This window comes from Pelophylax lessonae (genome assembly GCF_965119305.1).
Source record: "Pelophylax lessonae genome assembly, chromosome: 11".
NCBI classification, from domain to species: Eukaryota; Metazoa; Chordata; class Amphibia; order Anura; family Ranidae; genus Pelophylax; species Pelophylax lessonae.
The window spans coordinates 1389624-1412019 of NC_138778.1; the positions used below are offsets into that span (position 1 = coordinate 1389624).

General features: G+C 41.8%; 1 protein-coding gene across 1 annotated transcript; it reads right to left on the reverse strand.

Annotated features, from left to right (window-relative positions):
* Positions 1-7147: 7147 nt before the first annotated feature.
* On the reverse strand, positions 7148-8774 carry LOC309566976 (E3 ubiquitin/ISG15 ligase TRIM25-like; the record flags this gene model as incomplete). The annotated part of the gene is made up of 1 exon (XM_082272296.1): positions 7148-8774. The coding sequence occupies one exon, from the start codon at positions 8772-8774 to the stop codon at positions 7203-7205; it is 1572 nt and encodes a 523-aa protein (XP_082128422.1). The 3' UTR covers positions 7148-7202.
* Between the last annotated feature and the right edge of the window lie 13622 nt (positions 8775-22396).

Below are 22396 nucleotides of genomic sequence, written 5' to 3' on the forward strand. Positions count from 1 at the left end.
AATATTTTTGCACGATACAATACAATGTTATCTATAGAAATAAACACAAAGCCTCACATCTTGGCGTTGCTATTTACAGACGTTTTTTAGGCGTTTTTACAGGCGTTTTTGTGCAGGCGTTTTTAGGTTGACAAGTGACCAATGGAAAAAAATAAAAACGCCTGTAATCTGCTCAAATAAGAAGCTCATGTACTTTTTTGAGCGTTGGGCGTTTTGCTTAAAACGTCAAAACGCTCAGATGTGAACGGAGGCCATTGAAATGAATAGGATTTGTCTTGTTGAGCGTTTTTTGAGCTGATCCTAGAGCAGAAAAACTCCCCAAACCACCTACATGTGAACTTAGCCTAAAGGTCCATTCACACTAGTGCGACTTGTTAGGTGACTTGGTCGCCTGACAAGTTGCGGTAGGTCGCCTGCCATAGATTAGCACAGGACCCGTTCTAATAGGAGCGACACAAGTCGCTCCGACTTAGAAAAAGGGTCCTGTACTACTTTGGGGCGACCTGGAGGCGACTTGCATTGACTTCAATTATATGAAGTCTGTGCAAGTCGCGCCAAGGTCGCGGTGCACGCTGTGCACCGCGACTTCACAGGTCGCCCCACAAAATCCTGTCGCGGCAGTGTGAATGGGCTGTTAGAGTCGGTTCACACTACTCCGACTTGGGACGCGACTTGCCTTCAAGTCTCTCCAAGTCCCTTGTCATTACAAATTCAATGTAAATGAACATAGGCATGCGCACAGGGTGTGCCGAGTGTGCCTGGGCACACCCTAATCACGTAGTGCACATTAGCATTATCGCTCTGTGTGCGGGTGGGGAGATGGGAAAGATCTCACTCTTACCAGCTCAGCCATAAGAGAAGTGCTAAAGCACTTCTCTTTCATTGTGCCAGCAGGGAGATGAATGGACCGGGGCCATATACATGTAGACACACGCATGCATGTGTGTTTAAGATTTGAGGTGCACATAGGCTGCGCACACCTATATCAATGAATGAGAGCCCTAATATGCACTACTGAAGTCACTCCGACTTCAGAAAAGGTTCCTCTACTACTTCAAGGCGACCTCTATCCGACTTGTGCACATAGACTTCAATGGGAGTCGGATCCTTATCTATTTTCAAGCGACTGTGATCAGACTTTCAAGGAAGAAGAAGATTAGCCAGGCATTCCCCACAGACAAAGTCGCCTATCATTTAAGTCTCTTCAAAAGTCTCTTCAAAGTCGTTCTAAAGTCGCGCTAGCCCCCGTTCACATTAGGTCGCTCTGACTTAGGGGGCGACCTGTGAAGTCGCGTGCACCGCGACTTCGGCGCGACTTTCACGGACTTCATAAAATGAATGTCTATGCAAGTCGCCTCCAGGTCGCCCCAAAGTAGTACAGGACCCTTTTTCTAAGTCGAAGCGACTTGTGTCGCTCCTATTACAACCGGTCCTGTACTACTCAATGGACCCGACGGTGCGCGACTTGCCAGGCTGACCAAGTCGCCTGGCAAGTCGTAATAGTGTGAACAGTCGCCTTCATGGGGCCACTTTATGGTCGCGGTAGTGTGAACCGGCTAGAACATTCTCCGAACATCAAGAAGTGCCATAAGAACAATGCAAAGTCTGCTTCATGCTTTCTGTTGGAAACAAAGCATATGAACTGCAGACAATTCAATAATAGCATAAAGGATACAGTACACAGTATCTGACAAAAGTAAGTACACCCCTCACATTCTATCTTTTCATGTGACAACACTGAAGAAATGAGACTTTGCTACAATGTAAAGTAGTGAGTGTACAGCTTGTATAACAGTGTAAATTTACTGTCCCCTCAAAATAACTCAACACACAGCCATTAACCACTTGCCGACTGCCTAACGCCGATCTACGTCGGCAGTCAGCCCCTCACAGGCAAAGTGACGTAGGGCTACGTCACTAGCTTGTGAGGGTCTAGGGAGCGAGCGCGCACCCCCGGAGGCGCGCTCCCGCTCCCGCGTGGTCACGGACCCCCCCGCGCGTGTGACCGGCGGACCCGATGTCCGCCGGTCACTCGGCGATCGGCGGGGGAGAGGGAGAATGTCAGGCAGCTTGTGTAAACAAGCTGCCTGTCATTCTCCTTGCTGTTAGGATACTGATCACTCGGATCTAGTATGTAGATCCGTTGATCAGTGTCCATACAGCTCAAGCCCCAGCCAATCACAGTAGAAAGCACGCCCCTAGGGATACACACAGCCCCTCCCTCCCAAATAAAGTTAACCCCTTCACTACCAGTGTATTTTTACAGTAACATTGCATATATATAGCACTGATTACTGTAGAAATGTCACTGGTAACCCCAAAAGTGTCAAAAATGTCAGTCAAGGGTCCGATCTGTCCGCCCCAATGTCGCAGTACCGCAAAAAAAATTGCAGATCGCCACCATTACACGTTAAAAAAAAAAACAACAAAAATGACAGAAATCTTTCCCTTTGTTAGTAAACGCGATAACTTTTGCGCAAACCAATCAAAATACGCTTTTTGAGATTTTTTTTACCAAACATAGGTAGCATAAAACAAATTGGCCGAAAAAGTAAAAAAATTTTGATTTTTAAATTTTTTTTTTGGGGAATTTCATATAAAAAAATGTGAAAAATATTGCTATTTTTGCAAAATTGACGCTCTTTTTTTGTTTATAGCGCGTGATCAAAAAATCGCACAGGTGATCAAATACCACCAAAAGAAAGCTCTGTTTGTGGGAAAAAAAGGACGCCAAATTCGTTTAGGTACAGCGTCGCACGACCGCGCAATTGTCCGTTAAAGTCACGCAGTGCCGAATCGCAAAATACCCCCTGGTCGGAATGGGGGTAAAATCTTCCGGGGCTTAAGTGGTTAATGTCTAAACTGCTGGCAACAAAAGTCAGTACACCCCTTAGTGACAACACACAGCCATTAATGTCTAAACTACTGTCAACAAAAGTCAGTACACCCCTTAGTGACAACACAGCCATTAATGTCTAAACCACTGGCAACAAAAGTCAGTACACCCCTAAGTGACAACACACAGCCATTAATGTCTAAACCTCTGGCAACAAAAATGAGTACACCCCTAAGTGACAATGTCCAAATTGCAGAGATGTATAGTAACGAAGTAGAACTACTTAAGTACTGTACTTAAGTACCGAAATGCGGTATCTGTACTTTCCTAGAGTAGAATTTTTTTCTCCTACTTCTACTTTTACTTCACTACATTTTTTCGATGATTTCGATACTTCTACTCAAGTATTTTTTTTTTGTGCTGCATAGTTACTCGTTACTTTTAAAAAAATGACCACTGCCAGAACAGTAGATGGCAGGTTGCATAAAGCTCAAAAAAATGTGTATAATGTCATTTGTAAATCAGCGCATACGAAAATAAAGGCTGTGTATAATAAAAGCTGCTATACCAAATCTTTCCAATAAAAAGAAAATATGAAACAAACAAATAAATGGTGCTACAGCGCTTAAAGTGCATCAAGAAACTACTAACAAACACAGGTTAATCATTTGAATAAATCATTTGAAATAATAAAAACAATATGATGTTCATACTTTTGACTTCTTTCTTTAATAACTACATAACACAGTACTTGTACTTCTACTTTCAGTACTTGAGTAGAATTTTTTTTTCAAAACTACTGGTACTTTTTACTTTTAGTACTTAAGTAGCAAATTTTTTGAAAAAACTACTTGCAATACTTAAGTATAAAAAATGTTGAATACTTTAGTACTTCTACTTAAGTAACTTTTTCTGCGAGCACTTCCACTTCTACTCAAGTAATTTTTTGATCGAGCACTTGTACTTTTACTCAAGTAGAAATTTCGAGTACTTTATACAAGTCTGCCAAATTGGGCCCGAAAATGCTTTCAAAATCCGATCCATGTATGGCCAGCCTAAGAATCAGACATAATTCATTAAATCAAGAACAAATTCTAATCCTTCCTATCCCTTCTATCTATCTATCTATCTATCTATCTATCTATCTATCTATCTATCTATCTATCTATCTATCTATCTATCTATCTATCTATCTATCCACAAAGTGTCAATATTTTGTGTGGCCGCCATTATTTTCCAGCACTGCCTTAACCCTCTTGGGCATGGAGTTCACCAGAGCTTCACAGGTTGTCACTGGAGTCCTCTTCCCCTCCCCCATGATGACATCACAGAGCTGGTGGATGTTAGAGAACTTGCGCTCCTCCACCTTCTGTTTGAGGAGCCCCACAGATGCTCAATAGGGTTTAGGTCTGGAGACATGCTTGGCCAGTCCAGCATACGCACTGACGAAACGCGTCGAGACATAGGATCGTAATCATGTTACTTACGGTTCCCGGTGGAACGCAGTTGGAACGCGGAAGCGGCGTTCCTAACCTGGGAACCGCATCTCTGTGTTTTTACTGATCCATGCAAGCGACTTTAATGTTAGCGCATATGTGTATTGTTCTAATAAACGCCATTTCAATATACTACACCATGAGAGCTTTCCTTTATCTCCCTACTTATCCCTGCTAATATGGAGCATGAGCGGATGGTTTCTGGGCATAAGGACTTAAAAGGTGGATGGTGCCGGTGTTGATTGGAAGATATACAATACCTGGGCTTGCTTGTTATCAGCTTATCCTGAGTCATCATTCTGAGAATTACGGCTGTAATTCAGGGGTCTGGTTGTTCCGGTAAGCAGTTTGTCCACACTGGGTGGTCCTAACTCGGTGGAGGTGTGGAGACATCCAATAACTGCCTTCCAAACATTTGTGAAAATAAAAAACTTTACCAACGCCATTTATTCTTTTATTGTTTATTAATAATTTTTATTATTGCACCTAAAGTGTGGGTTAGAATTTGTTTTGCACAACAAGATGTGCGTTTAATTGGTTGAGCGCGGTTTATTATTTATCACTATATACGTTTTGCAGAGTGACTGCTGTCCACCCCTCATGTCGTTTTCTGTAATGGGTGGATCCTTCTGGGCCCCTCCCACAGATCTGCTCTCTCTCCTTGTACAGGATAACTGGTCTGATCAGACTGCCCTGGACCCGCCTCCAGCTTGTCACTGGACAGTAAAAGGAGAAGCAGCACAGTGATGAGATCATCTCTCTGCTCTCTCCTCCTATCAGCACGCTTCTTGTCAGCACATGTCCTACATTGCCCCCTCCTGCTTCTTCCTCTCGGGATGGATACCAGATCTAATTCTGCCACTTAATGCATTCACATTTAAAAAGAATTATAAAAATGTAACAATGTTAAGCTTTAAATATAAGTTTGCTAGCAAAAAAAAACCTTTTCCCTTTTATGAAGTAGTAACAGAAATATAACTTATTTGTGTGATGGAGCTGAATCTGCTACTGCCATAGAAATGAGACTACCACCCATCTAAACAGGTATACCTCGCATCTTCTCAGTCACATGCCTGCTCATCTATGGCCAGCTAACTATATAGAAAGCATGGGGGGAGGGGGAGGGGCGCTATGAACATTTTTCCACAAGATTCACCCACTTTTCACCCAAGATTCACACTTTTTAAAAAAAAAAATAGGATTCAGTTGGAACAATGTGTGAATCCCAAGTGAGGTTGCATTCACGCTATAGCGCTTTGTGAAAGTGCGTCTCACTTGCATTGCCATTAATTGCTAATGGCACCCCAAAAGCAACAAAACATGCGAGGATTGTGATTGGTGAAAAAGAAACTTAATGCTCAGAGAGGTGCAGGAGCGACATTTCCACGCGTAGGACTTCCCATTGGGGTGAAGGAGCTTCTCTCTGCGTGCGACTCAAAAAGGCGCATAAAAACACAACGATTGTGCAATCCTCCTACATTGCCTCCTCCTGCTTCAAAATCCGCGCATGTTTTGTTGCTTTTGGGGTTTATCAATCTATAAATAGACCTCCAAATATTAAAATGAATCCGATTCAGAGGGATAGAATTCTAATAACGCGGGAAATATTGCTGCGAAGAGGGACGGCCGCCTGCAATGCCGGAACTGAGAGTGCAGAAAAAGAATTCATTTGTAATGTGGTTGGTCGGCATTTTTTTTACCTGCCCCGAAATCCGAACACCCAGAACATAAATATCGCAATAACCTAAAAACCACACAGAATGTATGCAAATAAATCTTTATTTACCCCTCGATACACCCATAAGCCCCAGGCCAAGGGAGTCGCAGCGTTACATTGATGTGTTATATATAAGATCAGCTCTGCAGAAAGTCCCTAACAATACATACGACATTATTTACTGTGTGTATACATATATATATATATATTTATATTTATATATTAATACATATATATATATTAAAATATTATTATAGTGTTATATTTTTTCCTAAATTACATTATTTTGTTATATATATTATTACACTAATACTGTATATACATATCATATATTTGTAATATAATAATATATGTAATAACAGATTGTTATTAAAAAAAATATATATATATATATATATATATAAATATATGAAACTAAATGTAATATAGTATATTTATATATATATATATATTATATATAGTTCAGTCAGCCATTGAAAATACATTTTACCCCATATATGTTATATTATATTATATATTTTTAATATAAGAATATATATAATAAAATAATGTAGTTAAAATTATATATATATACACACACATATTATATACTGTATATATTATATGCACTAAATACTGTACCTCTTCTCTATTTTGTCTTGTTGCTAATCTTAGTTCTGTCAGCCATTGAAAATACGTTTTACCCCATATATATTTTATTATATATTTGTAATATAATAAATGTAACTAAAATTTTATTTACACACACATATATATATAAATTTTCATGACATTATTTTATATTGATCGACATATAAAGACAATGAAAGATAAGAGTTGAAAGGTTAAGGTGCAGTGAATGAAAGGTTAAGGTGCAGTGAATGAAAGGTTAAGGTGCAGTGAATGAAAATGACACACAATGTTCATTGGCACAGGTATTCACCAAGGGGTTTCTGTGCAATACTAGCCCCTCCTCCCCCCAGCTGTCTATCAATTGCAGGTAGATAGAAGAGAGTATCCAGGTCTATGTGACGCTAAGAGGGGTCCCGACACCCATCTAGCATAGATAGTCTCTTAAGTCCCATAAGGCCCCCATGCAGTCCACCCCTGTCAGTGCTGGCTAGGATTTTGTCACTTTCACATTTTGTCACACCAAGCCATCATCGGAAACGTCCTAACTTCTGATTCTCAGCCAGCAGTCCTCTTTGTCCTCTAGAACACCAAATGCAGCATGGAGGGGCCCTGTAAAGATGGTGGCAAAAGTGTGCAAGTGTCTGATTTGGTCCCCCAGCTCATAAAAGGACAGCCGTCCGGCTTCGTAATCCAGATAGATCCTGAATCTCCGGCCCAGGCTCTGGTGGGGTATGAAGAACTCTTCTCCGTCGTGTATCATGGAGTACTGATTATGATATTTGGTAAGACACCAGGAATTGGCATTTTCTCCTAGCCATGAATGGTCCCCATGCCTGTCTATGGAAGCATACGCCAGGCCCATCATCCAGTTCCCCAGTTGACTGGTCTCCACTTCCCAGTAGTGCCGTCCCAAGGAGAAACTCCTGCAGCTTAAAACTTGGCCGTCCTCAAACCGCTCCGGGGATTCTGGATAGTACTGGTCTGTCTGGGACAAGGAAACCGTTTTTCTGTCCTGTGACACGGCTATATTGCCTGCTGCTGTATTCACATCCAGGAATATGTCTGAAGCTTCAAGGACGGAGATCCTAGAGAAAAGATCACTCTCAATGTCCCATAGTCCTGAGTGGATGGTCTCCAGGATCAGACCTTCATCCAGGTCTCCTGTGCCGAGAAGCTGGTTACCATGTCTATTTAGGAAACTTTTATCCCATTCCTCGGGAATGAAAAAGTCCAACTTCTGATCCTGCAAGAACGCTATTGGGTCCGCCATTTTGCACAGCTCCTCGATGTTTTGTCTCTTCCTGGACAGCTCTTCCTTCTTGACTTCCAGAGACTTTATCAGGCCAGAGATATCCTGGGAAATCTCCTCATCCCCTCCAAAGATCTCCGCCAGGACTCGTTTCTCCAGATCTTCCAGTTGCCTCCTGATGTTTCTAAACAGAGCGGTTGTCTTGTCTGCTAAGTCGAGGACCTTTTGTTTCTTTTCTCGAATGTTCTCCTTATAATTCCAGATTTGACCATCAATGTCCTCCTCCTTGGAGTCCAGTACATCTAGAAGCCTCCTCAGCTTTCCCTTCTTCTTCTCAGATGCTTCTTCAATCAGCGTCACCTTGTGCTCAGCAGGGCAGCAGCTGACACAGATACATTTTGCATCATCGTAACAATAAAGCATCAGTTTTTTTTTGTGGAAGGAGCATTTTCGATCCTCCAGGGAGGCGGTGGGATCGATTAAGATATGCTCGTCTGATTTGGCATGGACTTTCAGGTGGTCGTGGCACAAAGAACATTCGCAGCGCAGACACGTTTTCAACGCAGGTGCAGGAGAATTCACGCAGAGCGTGCATAGAACAGCGAATCCCTGCGATTCCGGCTGCTTAGAGTAGAACATCTCCACTATGTTTTGGAGGTTGCTGTTGGGTTGCAGCGCCGGGCAGTCCTGAAACTCCGCTCGGCACTCTGGACAGGAGTACACGCCAGATGCATCCTGTGCCTCCAGTGCCTGAGCAATGCACGCCCGGCAGAAGTTGTGTCCACAATTCAGTGTTACCGGAATGTTGAAGATGTTCAGGCAGATCGAGCAGCTGAGTCTGTCTGTCAAGCCGGAGATCTCCATTGTTATGAGGAGGAGGCGGAAGAAGCGACAGTTAAAATGTTGCTTTGGAAGCCAGCGAGGGCGGGGCTTGTTTGTGCTTTTTTTTAACCATTTGACCTTTTCACACCCGAAATAAATCATCTGTTGACACATTTGTGTCATTTGTTTTCAAAGTTTCCTCTACCAAGTCTTATCTAAAAGTTTAATTTACAAAGTTTCATTAGTTTATTTTACAAAGTTTACAATAAAATAGAATTTACAAAGTTTTACTTAAAAATTTAATTTACAAAGTTTATTTACAAAGTTTAATTTAAAAGTTTAATTTTAAATATAAGGCTCCGTTCACACTTGGGTGTTTGCGATCGCTGGCAGAATCGCCGCGATTCTGCCCACAATCCCAAAACGCTCTGCAAAACCTGGCAATGCCCACCATGCTTGTTCAGGGGTGTAAACGCGGGTGCGGTTCTTGATAAATCGCATCACGTGAAGCTTGTCGCTCAAAAAAGATCAGAAGCTTCTTTTGGGTTACAATCTTCACCACGATTGCAGCCCGAATTGCTGCAAAACCACACCCATGTTTAGGCACTATTGAAATTGAATGGCACCTGAACAAGAGTGGTGCAATTTGGCAGTTTTGCAGAGAATTTTGGGATCGTAGGTAGAATTATGACGATTCTCTAGGGCTATGTCGGCAGACTTTGCGGTGTTATACTGGGGTGATGCCTCTAGCTAGAGGCACCATCCCGGTACTGTGGTTTAGAGCCGACGGTCGGCTTTCCATCGGTGATGACCGATGCGGCTCGGGAGCCGCTCGATCGTTACCCGGGTGAGCAGGAGGGGACGTCTCCCCCCCCCCCGCCGCCTTCCGTGACTTTGCCCGGGCCTCCTGTCCCACCGGGAGCCCCGAGCACCCAGCCAGCACGTCCGCCGGCTGGATGGAGTCCCGATCTAAGCCGAAAGCGGCTTTGATCGGGTCTCCGATGACGTAACCCGGAGGCGGCATCCATGACGTCACTTCTGGGTTACTCTACTGCAAAAGGCGGCAGATTTAAAAAACGACTGTATGCAAAAATGCAGTTTTCGGTGTTTTGCATACAGGGAAGTGTAGTGGAGGGGTTTGGTGTCTTTTAGACCCTCGATCCCTCCATAAAGTGTACCTGTCACTGCATATTGCTGTCACAAGGGATGTTTACATTGCTTGTGACAGCAATAAAAGTGATCAGATTTTTATTTTTTTTAAAAACCTGTAATAAAGTTAAAAAAAAAAAAAATAAATAGGAAAAAGAAAATTTAGCAGCCCCCGTCACCGTTAGCTCGCGCACGAAAAAAAAAAACATATATGGAAGTCGAGCTGCGAATGAAATCGCTGTTCAAACCACACATGTGAGGTATCGCCGCGATCGCCAGAGTGTGAGCAATAATTAAAAAAAAAGAGCTACACTCTAACTCTAAACTGGTAACCGTTAAAAAATTTTAAAACATCGCCTATTGAGATTTCTATTGACCGGAGTTTGCCGCCATTCCACGGGTGCACGCAATTTTAAACCATAACATGTTGGGTATTTATTTACTCTGCGTGACATTATCTTTCACAATATACAAAAAAATGGGCTAACTTTACTGTTTAGTGTTTTTTATAAATGCAGTGAAATGTGATTTTTCGTAATTTTTCCCAAAAAATTGCGTTTTAAAGACCGCTGTGCAAATACCGCATGACAAAAAATATTGCAATGACCGACATTAAATTCTCCAGAGTCTTTGCTAAAAAAATATATTTAATGTTTGGGGGTTCTAAGTAGTTTTCTGTCCTCGCTTCGGCAGGACATATACTAAAATTGGAACGATACAGAGAAGATTAGCATGGCCCCTGCGCAAGGATGACACGCTAAGTAGTTTTCTAGGAAAAAATACTGGTTTTATCTTGTAAACAAAAAGTGTGAGAAATAGGGCTGGGGCATGAGTGGTTAAAGTGGTTGTTAAGCCACTTTATAGCATCCTGTGTGGTCTGTTTAATAGAAGAATATAGTATAATAATACAATGCAATACAATATAATATAATAAAAATAATAAAGTATAATAATAATAATAATAATAATGTATAATAGAACAATATAATATAATGTAATTGAATGATTTTTATAGTATAATAATATAATATAATGTAATTTAATATTGAAAGACAGAATCGGTGTATTCAGTGACATTTTCAGTAGGGGGTTGGGTGGGGGGGGTAATTATCTGAGATTGTGGCCCATCCCGGTGTGGGACAAGCCCGGGGAATTCCCGGTATTGTTGAGAAGGAAGCGGCACAATGGGTTTATTTGTCCTTTTCTGTCCTCTGCCTGTCACCTGCAGCACATCGCGGCAATTCCAATCAAGACATTCGAGCGATTTGCTGAACTTTCTAGAAAAGTTTCCAAAACAAAACTGACTTCAGTTCTGTACATTCCGGGCGTTTGTTTCCTGATCAGTAAATTAACCCCTTCATGGCCAGAGATCACTGAGTGTCCGGATGAAAGTCAGCAGCATCAGAATGCACCAACAATAACTCTAGAAGTCATTTACAAACTAAATTATTATTATTTTTTTTATTAACAAGTAAAAGCTAAATTATTTTTACATTATTTTTTAACTATTTTAGCTTTCCTGTCTGTACAACCCTTATCAACTAATTTTTACATTCCCACTATAGGTCTGTAAATTCGGAAATAATCCTGTCATTACATCCTGACATTTTTGACACTTTTGGGGGGGGACCAGTGACATTACTACAGTAATCAGTGCTAAAAATATGCACTGTCACTGTACTAATGACACTGGCAGGAAAGGGGTTAACACCAGGGATGATAAAGGGGTTAAATGTGAGCCTAGAGGAGTTATTCTAACTGTATGGGGGCGTGGCTTGTGAAATGATCATAGAGTACTGTGATCCTATATAGAAGGAGCTCTGTGATCATCCCAGGAAGAAGAACGGTCAGCTGTGTTTACATCATCCGACCGTCCTTCTCTCTCAGCGGGGAGCGATCGAGAGTGTCAGGGGGCAATCGGAGCCGCCAGTCCTGTGCAGGGGCGGGACAAGGGGTAGGCAGAAGGGACGGTTGCCCTGGGCGCACTAGATTATTGCAGGGATGGGGGGGCGCCTTCACCATAATCCTAAGGGAAAGGGGGGGCGCGGTTTGGCATCCTTGCCCTGGGCGCTGGATGACCTTCTCCCTGCACTGGCCCTGTGCATCAGAGTGAAAGGATGAAAACAATTTTCTTAAATTTACAAAAGCGCTATGTGTGGGGGAAAACTAACACTTCACATCACCCTGAACACACCATCCCCACTGTGAAACATGGTGGTGGCAGCATCATGGTGTGGGGATGGTTTTCTTCAGCAGGGACAGGGAAGCTGGTCAGAGTTGATGGGAAGATGGATGGAGACAAATACAGGACAATCTTAGAAGAAAAGACTTGAGACTGGGGCGGAGGTTCACCTTCCAGCAGGACAACGACCCGAAACATCCAGCCAGAGCTACAATGGAATGGTTTCATGTGTTAGAATGGCCCAGTCACAGTCCAGACCTAAATCACATTGAGAATCTGTGGCAAGACTTGAAATTTGCTGTTCACAGACGCTCTCCATCCAATCTGACAGAGATGAGATATTCTGCAAAGAAGAATGGGCAGAAATGTCCTCTCTAGATGTGCAAAGCTGGTAGAGACATCCCCAAAGACTCCCAGCTGTAATTGGAGGGAAAGGCGCTTCTACAAAGTATTGACTCCGGGGGGTGAATACAAATGCAGACACACTTTTCACAGATTTATTTGTATCATTTATTATTTTCCTTCCACTTCACAATTATGGCCACTTTGTGTCGTCTATCACATAAAATCCCAATAAAATACATTTACATTTTTGGTTGTAACATGAAAAAATGTGGAAGAATTCTAAGGGTGTGAATACTTTTGCAAGGCACTGGGGATCCGATTTAAAGGGAAACACACCCTATATGACCTAACATACATATATGTGGGTCAGATTTATCAGGTGAGCGCACATCTGGTGGGGGAGGGGGGGGGGGTAATTCCTCCCGCAGAATGAAAGGACATCGGACACAAGAATTTGTTTGAATCCAGACTTTTAATTTTTACATTTATTCATTTATTGATCATTTTTTTTTTATTGTCACCTGTAAAACATTTTTTTATTGATTTGGAAATTATTATTTTTTTTTTATATGATGAGAAATGAAAAGTAATAAGAAATATGAACACTAGATAGATTGGGGTGGATTTACTAAAGGCAAATAGACTGAGTACTCTGCAGTTGCTCCAGAGCTTAGTAAATGAGGGGAAGCTTCAATTTTCAAAGAATAACCAATCACATGCAAGGAAAATAAAAAACAAAAACAGCATTTTTTGCTTGCACATGATTGGATGATGGAAGTCAGCGGAGTTTCTCCTCATTTACTATATTCTGGTGCGCTTTGCAAAGTACACAGGCTATTCGCCATTAGTAAATCCACCTCAATGTGTCTGACTGTCCACCGCAATATCGCAGTCCCACTATAAGTCACTGATCGCCACCATTACCAGTATAAAAAAATCCAGCATATATCCCATAGTTTGATGCAGATATAACAATCAATATACGCTTTTGGAGATTTTTTTTTTTTTTTTACCAAAAATATGCAGCAGAGTACATATTGGCCTAAATTTAAGAAGAAATTAAATTTTTTACATTTTTTTAATTGGAGGTTTTATAGCAGAAAGTAAAAAATATTGTTTTGTTTTCTTCAAAATTGTCTTTTTTTGTTTATTGCACAAAATAAAAAAAAAAAAAAAAAGAGTAGTAATCAAAAACCATCCAAATAAAGCGCTGTTTGTGGGAAAAAAATGCCAACGTTTATTTGGGTAGAGTGTTACACAACCGCGCAATTGTCAGCTAAAATAATGCAGTGCCGTATCGCAAAAAATGGCCTGGTCCTGAGGGGGGGGGGGGGGCAAATCTTCCGGAGGTCAATAATTTCGTCCTATCTATGTATTTAGACAAATATATTCAGCAGGATAAAGTTTAAATCATTGTGTTTATATCTTGTTATTGAGATTAAACATATCCATAATGTCTCTATCACAACCTGTAATAATTCATTCAACCACTAGATGGCAATGTTTACTTGTTAAGTTATTTTCACTTGGAAGTTAACCTCATAGCACATATAATTCATACTGCAATGTGTAGCTGAACATTTGATATCTGTATAAACAGCCACATAATAATATTATATATCTCCAGAAGGATTAAATGTTCACCAGCTAATCGGTTACATACAATCTATGACAAGGATCAAAATTTCAAGTCCTGAGCTACTAGCCAGGCCTTAAGGTTACTCGCCACCAGTTGCTCCACCCTACCCCTACCCTGCTCTACCCCTAATTACGCCCCTAAACACGCCCTCGTAAATTATCTCATGAAATGACACTGTTAATTATTTCATGCAGAATTAAGTTACACAAATAAATATTAACAACAACTTTATCATCGCCCGTTAGTGCAGCCTCATCAGTGCCCATCATTGCAGCCTATCACTGCCCATCAGTGCAGCCTCAACAGTGCAGCTTATCAGTGTCTCATCAGTGCAGCCTCATCAGTGCCCATCAATGCAGCCAATCAGTGCCCATAAGTGCAGCCTCATCAGTGCTGATCAATGCAGCTAATCAATGCAGTCAATCAGTGCCTATCAGTGCCCATCAGCGCAGCCTACAGTATCAGTGTCCACCAGTGCCCATCATTGCAGCCTATCAGTGCCCATCAGTGCAGTCTCAACAGTGCAGCTTATCAGTGCCCATCAGTGCAGTCTCATCAGTGCTCCTCAGTGCATCCTCATCAGTGCCCATTAATGCAGCCAATCAGTGCCCATAAGTGCAGCCTCATCAGTGCTGATCAATGCAGCTAATCAATGCAGTCAATCAGTGCCTATCAGTGCCCATCAGCGCAGCCTACAGTATCAGTGTCCACCAGTGCCCATCATTGCAGGCTATCAGTGCCCATCAGTGCAGCCTCAACAGTACAGCTTATCAGTGCCCATCAGTGCAGCCTCATCAGTGCCCATAAACGCAGCCTCATCAGTGCTCATCAGTGTCCATCAATGCAGCCAATCAGTGCCTATCAGTGCCCATAAGTAAGCCTCATCAGTGCCGATCAATGCAGCCGATCAATGCAGTCAATCATTGCCCATCAGCGCAGCCTATCAGTGCCCATTAGTGCCTATTAATGCAGCCTATCAGTGCCCATTAGTGCCCATTAATGCAGCCTATCAGTGCCCATCAGTGTAGCCTCATCTGTGCCTATCAATGCAGCCTATCAGTGCCCATTAGCACAGCCGATTAGTGCCCCTCAATGCAGCCTCATGGGAGCCAATTTTCCTCCCAGAGATCAGCCAGGGGAAAGGAGAGGAAGAGGGGAGCCGACCAGGTCACACAGAGATAGGAACTCTGCTGTCAAAGTCCCGCCTCCTGGATCGGCTCATAGATGTCACACACTACAATTTCCTAGCATAGGACCAGTGTGCTGACTATTATAGAAGCCGGTCCAGGAAGTGGGACTGTTATGTTAATACCAGTGTACTAAATACATCTCTGTGGTTGCCAAAAATTGTTGGTCAAAAGATCCTGGAAAAAATAAATGAGGATAAATCACCTGAACCCGATGTTTTACACCCACGAGTCCTTAGGGAACTTAGCTCTGTTATAGCCAATTCACTGTTCCTAATTTTTTAAAGACCCCTTATTAACTGTAATGGTAAGGACTGATTGACATAAAGTCAATGTGGCACCAATATTCCTAAAAGGATCAAGATGTCTACCAGGTAACTACAGACTAGTCAGCCTAACATCAATAGTATGTAATCTTAGGAGGGAATTGTAAGGGACTATATTCAAAAAATTTGTTTGCAATAATGCATGCACCGTGAAAACAAGACCCCACTGAAGATAACAGAGTACAGATGGAGCTCCATGGGCACAGCAGCCAGGCAAAGTGTTAACAAAAGCCGTCATCGCTTCCAGGTTCTTACTAGCTGAGGGAGATCAGCAAATGGAAATTCACTGGTCTCCCTCCCTCCTACCTGGTGACCAGCTATGCATGCCCCAGGTCCACAGGTGAAAGAGCAAAGTCTGGGAAACATGGCGGGGCAAATTTACTGGGGGTCCATAGAAGCAATGGGGCAACTGTAGAGTCGCCCAATCACTTCCACATGAAAGCTGACAGTCAGTTTGTCAGATTTACCCCCCCTCCCCATGGCATTGCCATATGACATATGCCTGTAAAAGGGTTCATAGATACAACTGTAACATTAATACCAGTGTACAAAATGCACCTCTGTGGCTGTTCAAATTGGGGTTCAAAAGAGACTGTAAAAACTAAATGAGGATAAATCCCCTGAACCAGATGGATTTGAGTCCTTGGGGAATTTAGCTCTGCCATAGGCAAGCTTCGATTTCTATTTTTGTAGACACCTTATTACTTATGATGGTACTAACTGATTGACAGTGACACAGAGCCAATGTGGCACCAATATTTAAAAAAGGATCAAGAAGTTTACCAGGTAGCTACAGACCAGTCAGCCTAACATCAATAGTGTGACGGGAGTCACTTCGGTTGGGGGATCCAGCTTACCTTAGAGAGGTTGGGAAATCCCTGTCTCCACTCCCCAGGTCCCTCTTATGTGTAAGTCACCCTGTGTCTATTAGGGACACAGGGTGATTGGGAAAATGATGGACAATTACTTAATGGACACTGAGAATATGGTTTGGATTACTTTGAATGTGACAGTAATATTTATCAACAATATCCCTCGAGAAATACAGTATATGATACATGAATTCCATTGTATCGGAATGATGGAACATTGTATGAGCTTTGCCTCATAGACTATTGTAGGTCGGAGCCAGACAGTCTGATACTGGGGTCTCCTTCTATTGTCTGTTTAATAAGGTGTTCTGTGTTTATACGTAGGATAATGTGTAATGTACTTTGTTTTAGCCTTGTTGCCGGCCAGTCTGGTCACCCAGGCTGGTTTAAGTGCCGAGTAATTAATGCTAATAAATCACATTCAGTTATTAGTTGCTAGTGGGAAAGTAGAATACTGTTTGTGTTGGTTGTTCCTTAGTTATGTTAATTCTATTTCTGTACATAATTTAATCTGCATATGATAATGTAATCAGGCACCTGACCTGGTGGGATATATATTCTGTGTGAGTTTGTTCAATAAACAGTTTCAGATCTCATACAAGCTATTCTGGGCTAGTCTTGTATATTGCGGCTATAATACCTGATATCTATGTTCAGACTGGAGGAAGCGGGAAAACTGATGGAAGCACACAAGCACACTGTGGGTCGGTTCCGTCACAAATAGTGTGTAATGTTTTGGAGAGAATAGTGAGGGGCTATATTCAAAAATGTGTCTGCAGTAACTGTATAAGAAGTAACAACCACCATGACTATATAGAAGAACATTCTTATCAGGCCAACCTGAATGTTCTTTGAGGAAATGAGTAATAATTAACACAGAGGAAGGCCAATTAATGTAGTTTATCTGGATTTTGCTAAAGCATTCGATACAAATGAATATCTATTGGCATTGGGTACTTTGTACGCATATGGATAGAAAAATGGTTACAAGACGAGTCCAAAGAATAATGATAAAGAACTCGTTCTCCAAATGGTCCAGGGTTGGCAGCAGTCAATCAGGAGTCCCCAGAGAGACAATACTCTCATGAACATTGCTGGAATGAGAGGGGGCTCAGGTAAGTATTAGAGGGGACGGGGACGGGGGGGGGGAGGGGGGCGCAGCTTCCCACAGAAGGTTTTATACCTTCATGCATAAATTGCACCTTCTGCCTATACAACTACTTCAATTAATAGTTCAATTTCGGTGAAATGCAGGAAATGAATTCAGTAGAGGATAGAGCAATCCCGACAAAACTGAGAGATGGAAAGCTACGTGGCAGATGAGGTTTAGTCCAGAAAATTGTAAAGTTATGCATCTGGGTGCTAAAAATACACCTGTATTCCTTAGGAGGCGCTCCTCTGGGGGAATCAGAGATGGGAAAGGACTAGGGGGGGTCCTTGTAGATAACAGACTTAGCAATGGCGAGCCGCAGCTAACAAAGCAGAATACTTCCATGCATCAAAAAGGGAATTATCTTCAGCAATAAATCAATCATTTTATCAATTACAAGACAATGGTCCATCATCAGCTTTGGTCACCAATCCAGAGGAAGGTCATCCTTGAACTAGAGAAAGCATAAAGAAGGTCAACAAGATTTAATAAAGGTGAAATTACAACAAGTGCACTTATTTGCCTAAACTTCATTATTTCAGGACAGGCAGGGCTTTCATTTTGTAGCAAATTTGGATGCATCTGTTTTTATTTCTGTGTTTTTATTGGTATTAAATGGTAAAAAAAAAAAATTACGGTAATTTTTCCCAATACAACATTTATGTAATTTGTGCACCATATACAGTATATTTACCCCAAAACATAATGATCAAAGCCTGCTGATTAAAATATCAGAGTAGTGCCACTTCTATGTCACATAGCAATGCTCAGTGAATGTACTGTATATATATATATACAGTACAAGCTGTACACTCACTACTTTACACTGTAGTTACATTTCCTCAGTGTTGTCACATGAAAATATAGAATAAAATATTTACAGAAATGTGAGGGGTGTACTTACTTTTGTGAGATACTGTATATACAGTCAGGTCCATAAATATTGGGACATGGACACAATTCTAATCTTTTTGGCTCTATACACCACCACAATGGATTTGAAATGAAACAAACAAGATGTACTTTACCTGCAGACTTTCAGCTTTAATTTGAGGGAATTTACATCCAAATCAGGTGAACGGTGTAGGAATTACAACAGTTTGTATATGCCCCTCCCACTTTTTAAAGGACCAAAAGTAATGGGACAGATTAACAATCATAAATCAAACTTTCACTTTTTAATATTTGGTTGCAAATCCTTTGCAGTCAATTACAGCCTGAAGTGTGGAACGCATAGACATCACCAGACGCTGGGTTTCATCCCTGGTGATGCTCTGCCAGGCCTCTACTGCAACTGTCTTCAGTTCCTGCTTGTTCTTGGGGCATTTTCCCTTCAGTTTTGTCTTCAGCAAGTGAAATGCATGCTCAATCGGATTCAGGTCAGTTGATTGACTTGCCCATTGCATAACATTCCACTTCTTTCCCTTAAAAAACTCTTTGGCTGCTTTCGCAGTATGCTTCGGGTCATTGTCCATCTGCACTGTGAAGCGCCGTCCAATGAGTTCTGAAGCATTTGGCTGAATCTGAGCCGATAATATTCCCCGAAACACTTCAGAATCCATCCTGCTGCTTCTGTCAGCAGTCACATCATCAATAAATACAAGAGAACCAGTTCCATTGGCAGCCATACATGCCCACGCCATGACACTACCACCACCATGCTTCACAGATGAGGTGGTATGCTTTGGATCATGAGCAGTTCCTTTCCTTCTCCATACTCTTCTCTTCCCATCACTCTGCTACAAGTTGATCTTGGTCTCATCTGTCCATAGGATGTTCCAGAACTGTGAAGGCTTTTTTAGATGATGTTTGGCAAACTCTAATCTGGCCTTCCTGTTTTTGAGGCTCACCAATGGTTTACATCTTGTGGTGAACCCCCTGTATTCACTCTGGTGAAGTCTTCTCTTGATTGTTGACTTTGACACACATACACACCTACCTCCTGGAGAGTGTTCCTGATCTGACACACATACACCTACCTCCTGGAGAGTGTTCCTGATCTGACACACATACACCTACCTCCTGGAGAGTGTTCCTGATCTGACACACATACACCTACCTCCTGGAGAGTGTTCTTGATCTGACACATACACACCTACCTCCTGTAGAGTGTTCTTGATCTGACACACATACACCTACCTCCTGGAGAGTGTTCTTGATCTGACACACATACACCTACCTCCTGGAGAGTGTTCCTGATCTGACACACATACACCTACCTCCTGGAGAGTGTTCCTGATCTGACACACATACACCTACCTCCTGGAGAGTGTTCCTGATCTGACACACATACACCTACCTCCTGGAGAGTGTTCCTGATCTGACACACATACACCTACCTCCTGGAGAGTGTTCCTGATCTGACACACATACACCTACCTCCTGGAGAGTGTTCCTGATCTGACACACATACACCTACCTCCTGGAGAGTGTTCTTCATCTGACACACATACACCTACCTCCTGGAGAGTGTTCTTGATCTGACACACATACACCTACCTCCTGGAGAGTGTTCTTGATCTGACACACATACACCTACCTCCTGGAGAGTGTTCCTGATCTGACACACATACACCTACCTCCTGGAGAGTGATCTTGATCTGGCCAACTGTTGTGAAGGGTGTTTTCTTCACCAGGGAAAAAATTCTTCAGTCATCCACCACAGTTGTTTTCCGTGGTCTTCTGGGTCTTTTGGTGTTGCTGAGCTCACCGGTGCGTTCTTTCTTTGTAAGGATGTTCCAAACAGTTGATTTGGCCACACCTAATGTTTTTGCTATCTCTCTGATGGGTTTGTTTTGTTTTTTTTCAGCCTAATAATGGCTTGCTTCACTGATAGTGACAGCTCTTTGGATCTCATATTGAGTTGACAGCAACAGATTCCAAATGCAAATAGCACACTTGAAATGAACTCTGGACCTTTTATCTGCTCCTTGTAAATGGGATAATGAGGGAATAACACACACCTGGCCATGGAACAGCTGAGCAGCCAATTGTCCCATTACCTTTGGTCCCTTAAAAAGTGGGAGGCACATATACAAACTGTTGTAATTCCTACACCGTTCACCTGATTTGGATGTAAATTCCCTCAAATTAAAGCTGAAAGTCTGCACTTAAAGCGCATCTTGTTTGTTTAATTTCAAATCCATTGTGGTGGTGTATAGAGCCAAAAAGATTAGAATTGTGTCCATGTCCCAATATTTATGGACCTGACTGTAAATATATATATATACATACACACACATACAGTGGGTACGGAAAGTATTCAGACCCCCCTTAAATTTTTCACTCTTTGTTATATTGCAGCCATTTGCTGAAATCATTTAAGTTGATTCTTCTTCCTCATGAATGTACACATAGCACCCCATACTGACAGAAAAACACAGAATTGTTGAGATTGTTGCAGATTTATTAAAAAAGAAAAACTGAAATATCACATGGTCGTAAGTATTCAGGGTCTGAATACTTTCCGTACCCACTGTATATATAAATCTGTATCTCACTCTATATCTATCTATAGGGGGAGGGGGGTTTCCTCGAGTATTAGGAAGATGATGAAACTCACTGGTGATTGGTGATTTGCATGCTTTGCGTACAGCGCCGTATGGCTGCCATAACATTTAATGTTAAATTATTAGAATAATTAAAGGCATGTCTATAGCGGGGGGAGTAATGTGTATGAATTACTGTTTAATTACTGTTATTTTATACGCAGATAACTATGATTACTGGCCTGTGACATTTATGATTCCCCTCTAGAAAGGCTGAGCGGATGGATTATTACAGTAATCATATATATATATATATATACATAGTCATTAAGGATGTGGAGTTTCATTAGGAATGTAAACTTTCAGCATTGTCAGCGCCCAGCTGTGGGTCGCACATAACTGCTAGTTGGTAAAGATGAAAATAAATGCGGTTTCTTGGGATGTGTATGTGAGGTCGGTTGGAGAAAGTTGCTATAATTCCTATATAGAATATATTGCTGTGCGTTTCATCAATGCTCAGGGTGACGCTTAGTATGGAAGAAGCAGAAAAAACGATGAGCCAGAAGAAGCTGAAAGACCCGAAGAAACCAGCGATAAAGATTTTGTTTGCAGCCAGCTGCAGGTGAACATTGTGCTGATCCCAGAAATAACAAATACTAAAACTATTCATTTAATATACAGGAGGAGGGGGGGAGGGGGGTATATACAGGAGGGGGGAGGGGGTAATATACAGGAGGAGGGGGGGGAGGGGGTATATACAGGAGCATCTCATAAAATTAGAATATCATCAAAAGTGAATTTATTTCAGTAATTCAGAAAGATAATCTCCTATATTTTCTATAGATGTCACACAGAGTGAGAGATTTCCAGCATTTGATGATTGTGGCTTCCAGCGAGTGACACCCCAACATTCACCATCTCAGAAAATTAGAATATTACAGAAGACCAATAAAAGGATTTATAATAGAGAAATGTTATCTTAGTGAGAAGTCTGTCCATGTACAGTATAGGAGAAGTCTGTCCATGTACAGTATAGGGGGAGAAGTCTGTCCATGTACAGTATAGGGGGAGAAGTCTGTCCATGTACAGTATAGGAGGAGAAGTCTGTCCATGTACAGTATAGGAGGAGAAGTCTGTCCATGTACAGTATAGGATGAGAAGTCTGTCCATGTACAGTATAGGAGGAGAAGTCTGTCCATGTACAGTATAGGATGAGAAGTCTGTCCATGTACAGTATAGGAGGAGAAGTCTGTCCATGTACAGTATAGGAGAAGTCTGTCCATGTACAGTATAGGAGGAGAAGTCTGTCCATGTACAGTATAGGGG